This window comes from Oryzias latipes, chromosome 15, assembly GCF_002234675.1.
Source record: "Oryzias latipes chromosome 15, ASM223467v1".
NCBI lineage: Eukaryota > Metazoa > Chordata > Actinopteri > Beloniformes > Adrianichthyidae > Oryzias > Oryzias latipes.
This window is the reverse complement of record NC_019873.2, coordinates 3,087,878-3,103,348: the sequence shown is the minus strand read 5'-3', so window position 1 is coordinate 3,103,348 and position 15,471 is coordinate 3,087,878. Positions and strand designations below refer to the sequence as shown.

Below are 15,471 nucleotides of genomic sequence, written 5' to 3'. Positions count from 1 at the left end.
GGTGCGCCTAATGTGTAGTTGTGAGATGCAGCAGATGCGTGACTTCCAATAAACTGTCTGCAATGGAAAACTGCCTGTGCCCTACTTTCCTTCAAGCTCTAAAACAGGGAACAGTGATAAAAGGAGCAATTCAATCGTTCTTGCCTACAGTATTAAAGCCCACTTGCTTAAACATACACACAGTAAAACAACATGAGTCTCAATTCTCTTCACAGCTCCCTAACTCATGGTGTGGGAAGCAACACTTCTCATGAGTCTTAGTGGCCATGGGCGGGGCCAAGTCCCAGGTCCCCACAACATTGTTTACAAAATGGCTGAAGCCCTGTTTAAATTGCAGCTATAAGCTACGCAGAAGAAAAATAAAAAATATGTCAAAACTAACTCAGATTTGCTCCCGCTGTTTTTTTAAACACACACTGAGTGTTTGTATGTGTGCTTCGTTAATCGCGTGTGTAGGATAAGGAGGAATTCAGTTTGTGCTACCCAGTTAGGGAGAACACTAACAAAAAGCTTTCCTCTAAAGCAGTGTTTTTCAACCTTTTAACGGAACGGCACGGCACACTTTAACCTTAAAAAAACTCCCGCGGCACACCAGCATCCAAAAAAAAAAAAAAAAAAAGGAGAAACTCATAGTCTGTATTGATCTACAGCCCCTCCGCAAACTCACATGCATTTTTGTGATAATTGTTGCAGAAAAAGCTGGAAGCTGCAGCTGTTTTTTTTCTAAAAGATGCAATAAAAGATAAGTTAGAAGATTTAAAAACAGTTTGATGTGTGTTCGTTGGTTTCAAGACGTTTAACAACAGATCTCCGTATGCGCTGTCACTCTCACAACCCAATGCATCATGGGAGATGTAGTGCATAAAACGGCCGGATATCGGTTTTCGGAGCTTCAGTGTTTTGTTCACTTGTTCCACGGTCTGATACCGGATTCTGTGGGAAGCTACACCGCTAAAGACGAGCTTTAGCTGCTATTTTTTTTTAGAACTGAGCGACTTTACGAGCTAAATCGGGACAAGGAAGTGAAGACTTTAACCACTTCTGATTGGTCAGACTGATGACATGTGATTAATTCTTCAATAATGATTGGTGGAGACAGTTAAAGGGACGGGATGTTTCCAAAATACAGCCGAAGGTGCAGCTGAATCGCGGTACCTTATCAAAATGTCTTTAATAAAATAAACGCAAAGAAAAAGTATTTTATGATCTTTTATATTCCTAACTCCTCAGTGTTTTATCAGGGCCTGTTTGGATGAACAGAGAGCTGATATCCTGGAGATGGGAAATGTTTTTAGATCAGTGAATGAGGGCAATTTCCCACGGCACACTTGACCATCTCTCACGGCACACTACTGTGCCGCGGCATACTGGTTGAAAAACACTGCTCTAAAGAACAGAGACTGGGTCTTGTATTAACCCCCTCTGGAGGCTCTGAGGCTCAGAATGGGGCGTAACGTTCCCGCGCCTCAACACCCGGTGCACCTTTTGTACGTGTCAAAGATGGAAAAAAAACGCGTAACTGAGACCCCGCCCTATGGCCCAGAGCGCCCGATGGTCGAGAAAATACGGTAATTTAGTTGTGTAAAATAAATACACAGTCACATTAAGAGAATTGGTTAAAAAACTCTGAAATAAGGTAAATAGGGTCAATTATTCAGCTCGGATTGATAAGATTTTGTTTATTTAGGATTCAGACTGGATGTCACACCAGACCCCCCCCCCCCCCGGACACCAGAAAACAGTTATGCAATTATGCTCTGCAGTGATCAAAGACCAGCTGGGAAGGAAGAGAAGAAAAACTCTTTAAGTGAAGGAAAGACGTTAACTGGTTGCAGAAATGTGTGCAACTGTTAGCACCATTCTTGATGAATTGGTTATTGGTGAATGAATTTTTTATCATGCAAACACATGAGGTGTGGACATCAGTAAAGTCAGGATTTGGAACAGTTTGGATGAGAACCCACTCACTGCATGTGTTTGTCTAAGTCATTTCCAATGTAGCCACGGTAAAAACATATTTATGTGTTCAGATATCATCAAAAATAATACAAATTTGACTTGCTCTCAGCATTTTTGAAGTGCTTGTTGGCAAACCACTTTCAGGTTTGTCACTGCCAACTTCTAAGTGTGGATCAGAAGGAAATGCTTTCTGTCTTTCAAGGATTGTTCTACCTTAAAACTATGACCAAATAAATGATTTAATCAGGGTCAGAGGTTCTGCTGGAAGAACTTGGAGAACATGAGACAGAGCCTCAACCTAAACTGGAAAACGTCAACACGGAATCTACTGACAAATGTTTGGAATCAAAACAGGCTCCCATCCATCTGCAGTGTTTGAAAAAGGCTGAGATGAACGGTCATTATGAATCATTAAGAATACTGCAATCAGCCCTCTGAGCAGGGATGCAATGATTATTTAATGGAAAATATGGTTACATCCTGATCAGCCAGCTGCTCTCTAAATCTTTAAAGAGAAGAAAGCAGAATCAGGCTATTTTTGCCCTGGAAAAAATGAGAAATATTGGAAATATCATAAAGAGAATCAAGTCACATTGAAGGCTGCACGGTGGCGCAGTGGTTAGCGCTCTTGCCTCACAGCAAGAAGGCCTCCGGTTCAAGTCCCGGCTGGGGGACATGAAAAACAACATCAACAGGGGGCTTTTCTGTGTGGAGTTTGAATGTTCTCCCCGTGTATGCGTGGGATTTCTCCGGGGTCTCCGGCTTCCTCCCACCATCCAAAAACATGCTTCATAGGTTAATTGGTTAAGCTAAATTGTCTCTAGGTGTGAATGGGTGTGTGATTGTGGACACTCTACCCTGCGACAGACTGGCGACCTGTCCAGGTTGTCCCCTGCCTTCACCCACAAGTGGCCGGGATAGGCTCTGGCAGCCCCGTGACCCCGAAAGGGAAAAACGGTTAAGAAAATGGATGGATTGAGCAAAAATTGAGCGCATACATTGAGCAAAATACTCATTAGTGGATTAATTATGACTACATTTCTGTAGAATGCTGTGAGTGTACATCTTAAGCAAAACTGGCAGCATTTTATCTTCCTTTTAATTCGCCCTGACTCCTCGTTTCCCCAGAGCAAAAGGCTGATTGATGGCTGGCTGCTGGACTAATAAGCACGTGTCTTTTCCCTGCAGGTTTTCTGCATTATGGAGACATCTCCAGGCATGTCAGTAAGGCTGAGGCCCTGGCCCTGGGGAACATTATTGACGAAGCTGTCCACGCCATCGCTCCGAATGGCATACTGACTCTGACAGGTGGCTTCCGCAGGTACAGAACTTGTTTCCTCATTTCAGTGCTGATACTGTTGATGAAATGAAGCCCCTTCTGTCTACGGTTTACTTTATATTATACAAAAAAAGAGGAGAAGTCTCAAGAGGTTCCCCTTATTCTCATTTGCCATCTATTTTCTAGCTAACGTTTCAGTATTTGATCAGTTTAACGTTTAAAGCTTCACACTCAGAAAGGTTCAACAGGTTGGTCGTGTTCTGTGTTTTTGATTCACTCAAGTGCATCACATGTCCAAAATCAGAGTGCACGGAGGCTGCACTTCCAAAGCAATATACTTTGTGGAACTATTTGTTATTAGAAGCCCCTTCCCTTTGCTGCCACCTCTTTGTGCTGCTCCATTTTCATCCACAGTGCATGAGTAAGAGTGGAGCACTCTGCTCCGTGGTGTTGTAAAACTCAGCCATCACCAGTGGCGTGTGAGGTAAATAATTTAAAAGCAGTGAGGACAGGCGCCTGCCTCTCAACAGGGGTGACAGCGCTGCCATACTTTTGCTGATGGCCTTTAATGGCACATGGGCCGCAAACAGCACATGCTAGCTGGGCTCTCTTCTGGTTCTGACACGCTCCTGCTCGACAAATGTTTAGCAAAAAGAATCACAGGCTACACATTGGAGTTACTGCATAGAGTATTTTCATTAGAAACACCTTTGCAGTAAAAACAACACAAAGACTGGGAATTCAAATAAAGCTTCACATTTGTACTGACATCATAACATTTCCTTTTTTAAAACATGATGATTTGACACTTTCAAATAAAACAAGCACAAGTCAAAGTGGCTAATTGGAGCGTCACACCTGTCATGTCTTTGAATGTGATATTGAGAATGGATGGATCACATAAATCTGAACATGAAGAATCCAAGATCAAACAGAACATTTTTGAGTGAGAGGAGCTCAAACTGGAGAGTCGGCACAATCCTGAGTGAGAACAGGGAAAAGGTTTTCAGCTGAATCCCAGCAGATCGGACACTAAAAGACACTGCACGGGTTCTGACGGACAGCAGCACGACAGCAGAGCCAGAAAACGGTCACAATGAGATGCCCGCAAAAATAAAGAACACAATTAAAGTTAAGAGATGTGCTAAGAAAGCAAAAGAGTAAACCAAATGGTGTTACAGACGTGAGGTTGCTCACCCTTCAGGGGTCGCTGCAGGGTGGTGTAGCAGAGATTTTTACACCGAACGCCCTTCCTGACACTACCCTGTATTCTATCCAGGTTGGGTAGTGGCACAGGGGGACCCAGATTTGTCCCCCCCCCCTTTGTGGCTACATAGTTAGGCAGTATATTGAAGGCCAAGGACCCACACTGGATGAAGCTCATTGCCCCTGGGAGCTCTGGTTTCCAGAACACCAGACCTTCCTACATGGAGTCCATTGAGTTAGAGACGTGATCAAAAATAGAGAATGGGGTGTCCTGGTTTGTTTGCCCCTGGAGTTGTGCTTTGGGTTTGTTCATTGGTGGTTGGCTGTGGATTCCCCTCAGAATGTCACAACTGCCTGCTGTCATCTCCTTTGGTTTCATTTTCTTCTGTTTGGTGTTTGGGCATCTTTTTGGATTTGGTCTCCATGTTTGGTTTTATATTCAAACTTTTAAATCTTTTGGACTTGCTGGAGTCTTCCTGCTCCTGGGTGTACCTCCTCAGGTAGGGGGTGGTTTCTAACTTTGTTCAGGGGTCTGCTGTGAATTTGAATCCAGAATAAACATTATTTGCTTTCAAAAGATCTTGAGAGAAAGGATGCAGTTACTACAGTTCTGTGAAGTGTAATAAAAAAGCCTGTTGGAATCACGAAAGAACAAAATTGAAAAAAGAGCTTTACAATAAGATTGCTATTGATAGCGTTGCAAATTATGTTATTGTTTTCAGAATAGCAGATGCTTAGCTAGCTAAACTGAAACACACTAAATGGTCATGATTAGACGATGGCATAGAGATTAGACTTTCATTCTTTGACTTTTTTCAGCTTAATTTATCATTGTTGATTGTCTCTGGTACTTTTTTTGTACATTTCACACATTTTGTTGGCGGTTCAGATCTCCGCTTCCATTTTACCTGAAATGGGATTTTATTATTCTTATTTTCCTTTTCTTTGCTTTGCTACTTGAAGGGATCAGTGGCAAATTAGTTTTGCAAAGTGGTTTGCAAGTTCTTGGAAGAAACTACAGCAAGTACATCTAACCCTGTTGTGTAGTCTGCATCCACTTACTGTCTGTCCTGATCATCTCCCTCTGTGGAAACGTGGATGACGGAGAAAGAAAGTGACTTTTCTGCGGATTTTACCAGCAGCAATACAGTAATGCCTTTCACATCTTTATAATTCATGTATGTTGCCCTGCTGTCCAACCATATTTGTAAATAGGCATCTACTGTATATTTCATAGTCTTTGTGCAAAATGCTCAATAATTTACCTTTTCCTTGCACGCCATAAAAGAATAGATCGTCTGACTTCACACCAGGTGTTTATTCTGTAGAAGTGCCACTCTACTCTCTGTTGACCCGTTGTAACTTGTAAAAAAATATGCTTTTCTGCAAATTTGGATCAGGAGGTTCTTGCACTGACCCCAGTTGTTGATGAAGAAAACATTCATTTCTTTCTAATAAATATCAGTCACAAGTTAGCCTCCATCTCATGCACCCAAGCACTTCTTGTAGAAATCTATTTGTATTCTTTGCACTGACATACAAATGGAAGCCAGGCCATGTTTTTAAGGCATAACTTTTTTTCACACTGAAGTTGGAAAAATCAGTAGCTTGTTTTCTTGAAATCATGTACTGACAGCATCCTGAGAGGTGCAACAAAAATCAGCACCTGCCAAATCATCCTGTTAGTCAGACATTCCCTCTTTTGAAAGCCGGCCAACGTCATCTTCCTTTGTAGAGTTTTAATGTCTGCCTGCTAATGCTTCTGCTGTAGGAATCAGCCACAGTGACCTTTGAAGCCTTCCCACCAACCATTCACTGCCTTCTCTCCATCACTTTAATATTGCTCTCTGGCTGCCGTTTGTCACAGGCAGCAGGGAGAGATCAAACAGCGAGCCTCACGCCTGCAGGGCTTCTTTAGCGCCGCACCGCTCCAACCTTTACTGTCATTCTGCTTTGTTCTTAGCTGTGGCACTGGAGGATTTTTCCCATTGTTTATCAAAGGCTTGGTGTGTGTCTGTGTGTGTTTGTGTGCTTGTTAAAGATCAGTTTGAAACGATTCCATGTCTTTTGATGACTAATGCTGGTCCAAACCACTGCAACTTATTTAAGAGTTCACTTTTGCACCAGCGGTTTTGATTTCTGTGTTTGCCAGCATCACTTTCTGAGCTGATGAAAAACCTACAACATGAGCTGCTTTAAAAAACAACATTCTGACTGCTTTTTTAACGGCAAACCAGCAGTGTAGAGAAAGAAAAAGACAATAAAACACTAAGAGAGCATCAGCCATGACAAGCCTCATGACAAGATGTACTGTAATCAAACTGGGTGATGAAAGCTCCATCTTCCTGTCATCCTGCTTAAAGACCCACTTAAATGAAAATCATGTTTTTGAGGCTCCGGCTGGGTGGTGGGGGACTCCTGGCCTGCGTCTTGGTGTCCAGCGCCCGGTGGCCCCAATGGCTGGCGCCCGGTACAGCGGAGCACGCCTGTGCTGTGGCCTGGGGGTCCTGACGCTGGGCTAGCCTATGTCTCCCGGTGCCAGAGGGGCCCCGGCCCCTGCCGGAGGGGCCCTTTGCACCTGGCTGGGTGGTCGGGAAGTCCCCCCCCCACTCGGGCTGCGCGGGTCCTGTCGCTGGGGACACTCCTTGTCTCGGGGGTCTCCCCCTCTCTCCTGGTCTGGCCGGGGAGGATCTGGTTCCCCTTGTGATCACATGGGTTCACTTCGGCAGCATGCATGTAGCTCCACCCCCACGTGCACACTGGCACCTGTCTGCTTCATCCCTCCTCTTAACCCACAGTGTATCGATGGACCGATGTCTTCCGCTCATCTTAGTGTCAGAATTTCACGTTTGGATGTAATATTTGTCTTCCTGCAGATCTAGCATGAAAGTTTCACAGCTTAAAATCAAAACGTATTCAAATTAGCAACTCAGCACTCATATCCCCTCACTTTCTCCTCCCTCTTTATTTCTTTTTCTTCACACACACTTTCCCCCTCTCCCTCCCCTGTAATATAAAGAATATGTATATATACTTTAAGCACAAAATGTAACAAATAAATAAAAAATAATAAAAAAGCAGAAAGTGGTTTATACAAATTTACACCCTGGATCCGAAGATTCATAAGCCCTTTTTGTGATAGTAAAACCTGTTCAACACAAAAGGCCTTCAGCACTCATCTGTTTGCACAGTTGTTGGACAGAACAAGTTAGAAAAAAAAAATATATATATGTTTTTCGTGGTTTGAACATCTTCTTGAAGCTTTTTTTGGAGGATGGAGGACATATAAAATAAAAACTGCATTTCTGAGTATTTCTTTATTCAAACTGTTGTGAATCAGGAGCCGATAAAAAACTACTGTTTAAAAAAGATTGTGTTTGTGACATAGAAAATACACGGGGTGGGCCACAGTCTTCCTGCTCTGCTCCATTCTGATCATCCACTGTCAGACAAATGGATCCATGAACGTCTTTGTTTTCCTGGTCTGAGCTGGAATCTGGATCAGAACTGGACAACTCCGATATTGCTGCTATTTTTGTTGCAGGTTGGGGGTTAGTTAATGTTCTCCTTAACAACTGTACCATCACTAACTAGAATGCAAACTCTAACACAAAAAAACACAGAAACATTTCCAATAGATCTGCTATTCAATTCTCAAACAGCAGGTCAAATCCCTTTTTTAAACATATTTTGGCATTAACTCAGAAAAGTACTTTCATAACAATATTGCACAAAGAAAATAGGTCAAAGTTGAAATAGTACTGCATCTCTGTTTGTTTGAAACCATAAGTACTGCATTTGTGGTTTGTCAGATGTACAGCAACAGGATTGGACACATCAGAACAAAGTACCATCAATATTTCTATGAACTTCACAACCATTAACATAAAAAAGAAGTTTATGGTTTATTCATCTTCTGTTACATTATGACAGAAGATGAGGAACGGATGGAAGTTCATTCTGTGATGGGGCTGTTATTGCATGAAACACTCAATGTTTTTAATTTTTCATTTGTTTGCTAATTTTAGTAATATATATTTTCCGCAAATGAACAGAGTCTTCTTTTTTTTCACCCCCCAGTAAATGTGTTTTAAAGCTTGACATTTGGCAGGACAGACATAAAGTCCGGACTGCGTCTGAATTCCCGCCCTACTCCCTAACCACTAAAAAAACAATATAGTGCAGCACAATGTAGTGCCCTGGACACCATGCTCACTACTTTTTTTTTTAAACGTCAGACGTGTCATCGATCTCGAAGTGAAAGTCTGATCGATATGAGAGTCTTACAATGACTATTTATGAATCTACTGTGTTCTGATGATGAAAATTTTGATAGCTTATTAAAAATACATTTAAATAAAAAAGATTTCCACAAAAAATGTTCAAACGCAATCCTTTGCTCCCTTGAGGAAACAATAAATCGGGAATCTGTTTTACCAGGATCAGCTCATTCACAGAACATCACTGCAGCGCTGCGTGATTGGACTCTTTCCTTAAGACCTCATAGGAAAAAAAAAAAAAAAAAGTCATTGTGAGAAGAGATTGTCAATCAAACCCACTTTTTTTTCCCAAATCTGAAAAATACAAACAAACGACAGAAAATTGCTGATCCCTGATTCAGTTGATTGTCTGTGTCCAGAGTGCGACCGACAGGTTCAAGTCAAAAACAACAAAAACAACTCCAGAGGTTTGTGTGAATGAAAAATGCTTGTGATTTTATTCATTTTTTTACAGCATTGACTTTAGCAAAAAACACAGACTCTTTCTGAATATCTTGAACCACAATGCACATGATATTTTATAAGACAAGGCCCCTCCCCTGGGTCAGGTGGTTCCATGTAACCCTTGTGCTATCTTAGGCACTTTAACATGGGAGTTGGGTCATCTAGACCCACTAGACAGTGCTCTGAACCTTTTTTCTTCAATGATTTGTGATCTTCACTGGTGTCCATGGATTACATGAAATCTTTCCACCTTTATTCACCTTTGTCATGGTAGGGAGAACACGTCAATGGAAGGGGGGGGTCATCTAAGATAGCACAAGGGATAAGCTTAATGGTCAGGTCCTACAAAAGCCTACCAAACCCAGAGTTTGCGTCTTTTGACCCAGGAAGTGAAAGTGAAAAGGTAAGCAAAACAGTCAACAAAACATGTTAAAATACATAAACATAATACACCCAAAAATACCATCCAAAATAAAAAAGGAGTTAACAGCAGAGTGTATGTCAGTGTGTGTCATCATTCTCAGGGAACTTGCTCGGATGTTTTAGTGGTTGAATGTGTGCAACCACCCAACCAGCATTAGCTTGATCCATGAGCCTGTGTGTGTGTGTGTGTGTGTGTGTGTGTGTGTGTGTGTGTGTGTGTGTGTGTGGGCTACATGGTAAACATGTAGGACAACGTGCCTTGAGGACCCGTGTTCACTGTCCCACTGAATATTATTAGGGTTTTTGTACAGTCCTAATATTTGTTTTCAAAAACTATAAGAGCTCCTGCAGACATGACCAATTTGGGCTGTTGCCAAAGCTGAGCTTTTTGGAGATTTTACATGTTGGAAGTGCCACCCTCCCAAAAACACATTAATAAAAAAAACTACAAGGAGTGGTTGTGTCCTCCTGCTACAGAAGCTAACCGTGGCGTCTGGTCGATTTCTGAAATATAACAAGTTTCAATTATTCTCTTTTTAGACGTTTCTGATGATAATTAACCAGTTACTTGATAACATTGATATTTATTACTATCCTCGATATTGTTATCTAGTACTGATAAAATAATTGTACATACCTACAAATAACCAGCCTTCTTACCGTTCTTGTGACAGTATCATTCCTTGTATCATGACAGTTATGTAATTTATTCAAGTAAAACATATATATGGGAGTGGGATTATGTATTAATTTGCTTCCTCCCTCTTCATTTTTAAGCACTTAAACTCTGTTTGGAAAATTTTCTATTTCATGGAATCGATGTATGTACTGTATGTAAAAATGTAAATTTACGGTTAAGATTAATTTGTAGTGTTATCAACTGTATATTTGTAGATATTGTTTGATTATTTTCCAAAATTTGCTTTAACGATTTTTCTGAATAAGTGTTCGGTGAACAGTGACTCTAATGCCACTCTCTCCTTGTCTCCAGGGGGAAGGAGTTTGGTCACGACGTTGACTTTATAGTGACCACACCAGAGCGGGGGCAGGAGGAGGGTCTCCTCACTAACATCATCAAGCATCTGAAACATCAGGTGAGTTTAAAATTGATCACTGGTCAAAAACAGGGAACCTTTTTCCCAAACTGCCCTCTTTCCTTATATGACAACTGCTTAGTTATCCTAAAAGCTCTGTGGCTCCTCCCCTCTTGATTTTGGTCGCACATTAGACACATAGGGTCCTTTGGTGGGAGTGTGCTCAGACAACTCCGCTAACAAATAAGAGGTAACCTTTTAGTTCTCTAACCACCAATTCTAACTACAATTATCACCACACACACATTAGACAGAAAAGAGGTTGTCACTGATCTTCTGTCTCCCCCTTTGGGTTCCTGGACCTGGTAACCCTCCCTCCACAAGGGGATCTCTGGCTTGGCCATGAGCTGGGGATCTCATAACATTCTGGGGACGGCCTGGGGGTGTCTGTATCCCTGGTGGGCTAGTTTTGGGTCTTCGCCTTTTTGGCCCCAGGCTTTCTTTTAAGGAATCCCTGCCTCTCACTGGCACGTCACTCTCCATGGGGCGGGGGTGGGTGTAGTTGCCAAATTCTGATGCGGGTGTTTCCTGTTGGCCTTGGTTTGAGTCTGGAGTTGGGGGGGGGGGGGGTTGTGTGCCCAGGAGTCCTGGTGGGGATTGGCTGCTCGTTTGGGGCTGGATGGGGCTTTGCGCTGGACCCCAGGGGCAGGGGACCGTTCTAGCTGGGGCTTTTGTTCTCATTCTCTGCCCCCCTGCTCTTGACCACTGGGTGCTTCTGTGGTGGTCCTATGACTCTTGTCTGGGTTACTGGTGTCAGACTTCTGTAGGAAGTCAGTCTCTCTTGAAACCTCAGCCTGCTTCTCTGTGCATTTATCTGCATGCAGGAATAATGTATTCTTCATAAGTGTTGGGCTTATATATATATGTATGTGTGTGAGATTATGTGTTTGTGTCAAGATGCATGTGTAAAAGTGTTTGCAGCCAAGAGGTGCATTAGTAATATTTGAGAGTGTGTGATGAGTGTGAGGCCCAAAAAAAAACAAACAAAAAAAAAAAAACAATGCACACAGATTTATTATAGATACATTTTTAGTATCAATTATAGTAGGAGTTCTTGTCTTGTGTCCGACGCTGCTACAGTAAAATCTGTTTGTTTTCCAAATATTTTGTTCTGCTAATCTACACCCAATAAAAACTGGGTTAAGATCTCAAATTTCTCCATCTGATTCCAAGACTCCATCTGGCTGTGTGTGTTGTAATATCAGTCATTATTGAATAAAATCAAACTCATACCGCTTCCATTCTTTTGGCTCATGGAGCTCAGGTGACAGAAGAAATTGCCTTTGTGTCTTTCAAAATTACATTCACTGTAGATTAAAAATGTATCATAATTTGAACATGAATTCTTTTTAACTGTTCTTTAAATTTGAAATGACAGAAAAGAAGAGTGTGTTCTGGGCTCTGTGGGTTCGGTTGTCTTTATTGGAAATTACAGAGCGTGTGGAAACTATTCACAGAGCTGCACTTTCATATTTTTTATGTTAGTCTTATTCCAAAATGGATAACATTCATTTATGTCCTCAACATTCTTCACACAATACCTTTAGTGATAAAGACAAAAGGAAAAAGGTTTTGGTAAATGGTAGAAAATCCTATTAAATATAAAAAACACAGAAATAGCACAAACTTTTTATTTATTATTTACTGCCTTTACAGCGAAGCTCCAAATTGAGCTTTGGTCTTTTCCCCCTGAACGTCCTTGAGATGTTTCAGCACCTTTACTGAAGTCCACCTGTGGTCAATTCAGTTGATTATACATGACTTGGAAAGTTACACATCTGTCTATACAAAGTCCCAGTTTTGACAGAGCATGTCAAAGCACAAACCAAGCATGAAGACAAAGGAATTAACCTAGAGACGCCAGATAAAAGCATTCTTTAGTAAAAGGTACGGCCTGGAGGTAGCCATAAGGCACCTGAAGGACTCTCAGACAAAATTCTGAAGCCTGATGGGATGCTTTGGGGTGACTCCCTGCCGTTATTTCTGGAGAAAATAGGCTCCGCTCATCACCAGGTTAACACTATCCCTACAGTGAAGCCTGGTGGTGGCAGTGTGAGGGTTTTGTGGTTTAGCTTGGGTTTTAGGAGATGCTTTTGGCAATGTTATTTTAAGGACTGTAAGGGGTTGAAAGATGGATGAATGAATAAAATCAATAGGAATATTAACAGGCTAGGGAAATGATCTGGGTGATAGCACACACACGCCACCAAGGAGGACCTGGGTTTTTGGCCACAATGACAATTTATTTCTGACAACAAAAATGTAGGTGGCCACTGAGTTGCGGTTAAAAACACTAAAAAGAGAATAAAATCATTATACAATTCCAGGGGGAGATAAAACCATAAAAAAGCTAAAAATCCTGGAACAAGTTAAAACACAATAAAAGAAACGCTAAAAGTCCTAAGGACAGTTAAAACAGGTTAAACAGGCAGTTTAAAAGGACCCCAATTAGTCAGCGTAGAATGCCTGGGCATTGAGTCCATATTCTCCTGTTCTTGAGCTGCTGCCGTTGGTAAAAATCCATAAAATACAGGTAAGGAAGCCTCTGGTTCCTGAGGCTGTTCAGCCGGCTGCGGAACAGCCAGAGGCAGTACACAGGTCTTCAAAGAGTTCCTGTGTAATGTCTTCTCCTAACCCTCCTCTCTCAGGACGATCTCTGTAGACCAGTCCTGTTTCTCCTACCTGTCCCAAAACAACACATGGGTCTGGAGACCACCACGGTGCCAGCTTTCCCCTACCCTGCTTATTTCGAAAGGCGTACCAACACCCGGTCATAGCATTTCTTCTGCTGGAAGGAGGCAGTGTTCATCTGGTCTCTAGCAATGCGGTAGGCTACAGACATTTCCTGATGATGGTTCTTCACCCACCCTCCTACATGATAACCAGGTTGTTGGGGCCCCACAGCAAGGTAAAAGTCAACTGGAAGACGCAAATGACAACCGGACATTAAAAAGGAAGGAGTGTAACCAGTGGCTGAATGAACAGTGTTATCATAGGCATGCACTAGCCTAGCCAAATATTGCAACCAACAGTTTTGTTTTTCCTCCTCCAAGACACGCAACATTTTAAGCAAAGTCTGGTTGAACCGTTCAGCACTCCCATCTCCAGCTGGATGGTAGGGTGTGGTCCGACTCTTGACAACCCTATAAGTCTCGCATAACTCTTTCATTAGAGCTGACTCAAAGTTGTTCCCCCTGTCAGAATGGGAATGTGTTGGGCAACCAAAGTTTTGGATAATGTTCGGCCATATTGGCTTAACTGTTGTTTGGGCGGTTTAATCCTCGGTAGGAACGGCCCACGCAAACCTAGTGAACTGATCTGTGGCCACTAAAATATTTGGAAATTCGTCAGTGGCGTGGCCCAATGACAAAAACTCCAATGCAATGATCTCGAGAGGGTAAAAACAGCCACTGGGTGCAAAGGGGCTTTGGGCTCTACCCTATTCTTCAGCAGACTACAAACAGCACACCCCTGGTGGATGTAACTTCCCCTCCATGCCAGGCCAAGGCTCAGAAGGGTCCTGTCAATACCCACATGGGCAGTGGCTTCGTGAACTTTCCTCCAAACCTCTTGACATCTGATTGGGCAGACAATCTGGTAGTGGGTTTCATGCGCTTTTTGGTCCATTACGGCACAAGACGATATGCCGGATTTCCAGCCTTTTCTGTTGTTGTAGCAGATGTTGATCTTTGCTGGACATGCCCTGGCGGTGTGCTACTGTCTGGGTCAGTAGCTTGGGCTTCTTACCATTCAAACCCTTATGGATTCAACTCCACCGCTGCAGTGGAAGCATCTCGACTGCATTTCCTGCCTCTGCACATTGCAGAGGCAGGAAATCTGGAGAGAGCTTCTGCGTTAGTATTACTTTTTCCTGATCGGTATTTAATGTTATAGTCAAAGGATGCAAGCTGGGCAACCTACCGCTGTTCCACGGCCCCCAGCCGGGCAGTTTGCAGGTATGCAAGTGGATTGTTTTCCGTCAACACAGTGAATTTTGCCCCATCATGTAGTCCTTAAAATTTTCTGTGATAGCCCATTTAAGTGCCAGCAACTCTAACTTATATAAGCTGTACTTTGCATGATTACGCTCAGAAGGATGCAAGCTCTGGCTGGTGTATGCTATCACATGCTCCCTCCCCTCCTCCACATGAGCAAGACCAACCCCAAGTCCATAATGACTGGCATCGGTATATACCACAAAAGGTTTGTTGAAATCGGCATAAGCTAGAATCGGTGCTTGCGTTAATGCCACATTCAGAGCATCAAAAGATGCCTTACAGGCAGGAGTCCATAAGAACTTTTGTGCATCTGATCTTTTGGTTGCTGGTAAGCAGACTAGCAGGGAATTCAGGGGGTGAGCAATTTTTGCAAACCCGGCAACAAACCTCCGGTAATATCCGGCCAGTCCTAGGAACGCCCGCACCTCTTTGATGGTAGATGGTGTTGGCCAATCTAGCACTTCTTTTACTTTTTCTGGGTCTGGTCTTACCCCCGAGCGGTCAACAACGTGCCCCAAGAACTTCACCTCTGGTTGTAACAGTCTGCCTTTTTTCTGGCCTCAGTTTGAGTCCATGTTGCCACAACCAACTGAATACTTCAGCAGGGACTGAGCAATCTGGCCATTCAAACACTGTTGCATTAGCCGTTTGACAGTTGCAGGGGCGTTACAAAGGCCAAACGGCATGCGCTTAAACTCATACAGTCCCAGTGGGGTAATGAAGGCAGTTTTTTCCTGATCCTGTGGGTGCATCTCAACCTGCCAGTAGCCACTGGCAAGGTCAAGGGT

The 15,471-nt window shown here is 42.8% G+C and overlaps 1 protein-coding gene across 1 annotated transcript in view; it reads left to right on the top strand.

The window, feature by feature from the left end:
* dntt (DNA nucleotidylexotransferase) overlaps positions 1–15,471 on the top strand; it is a 169,581-nt gene that overhangs the window by 24,554 nt on the left and 129,556 nt on the right. The window contains exons 6-7 of the mRNA XM_023963474.1: positions 3,148–3,280; positions 10,583–10,685. Coding sequence (XP_023819242.1) covers positions 3,148–3,280; positions 10,583–10,685 — 236 coding nt within the window. The remainder of the gene's footprint in view (positions 1–3,147; positions 3,281–10,582; positions 10,686–15,471) is intronic.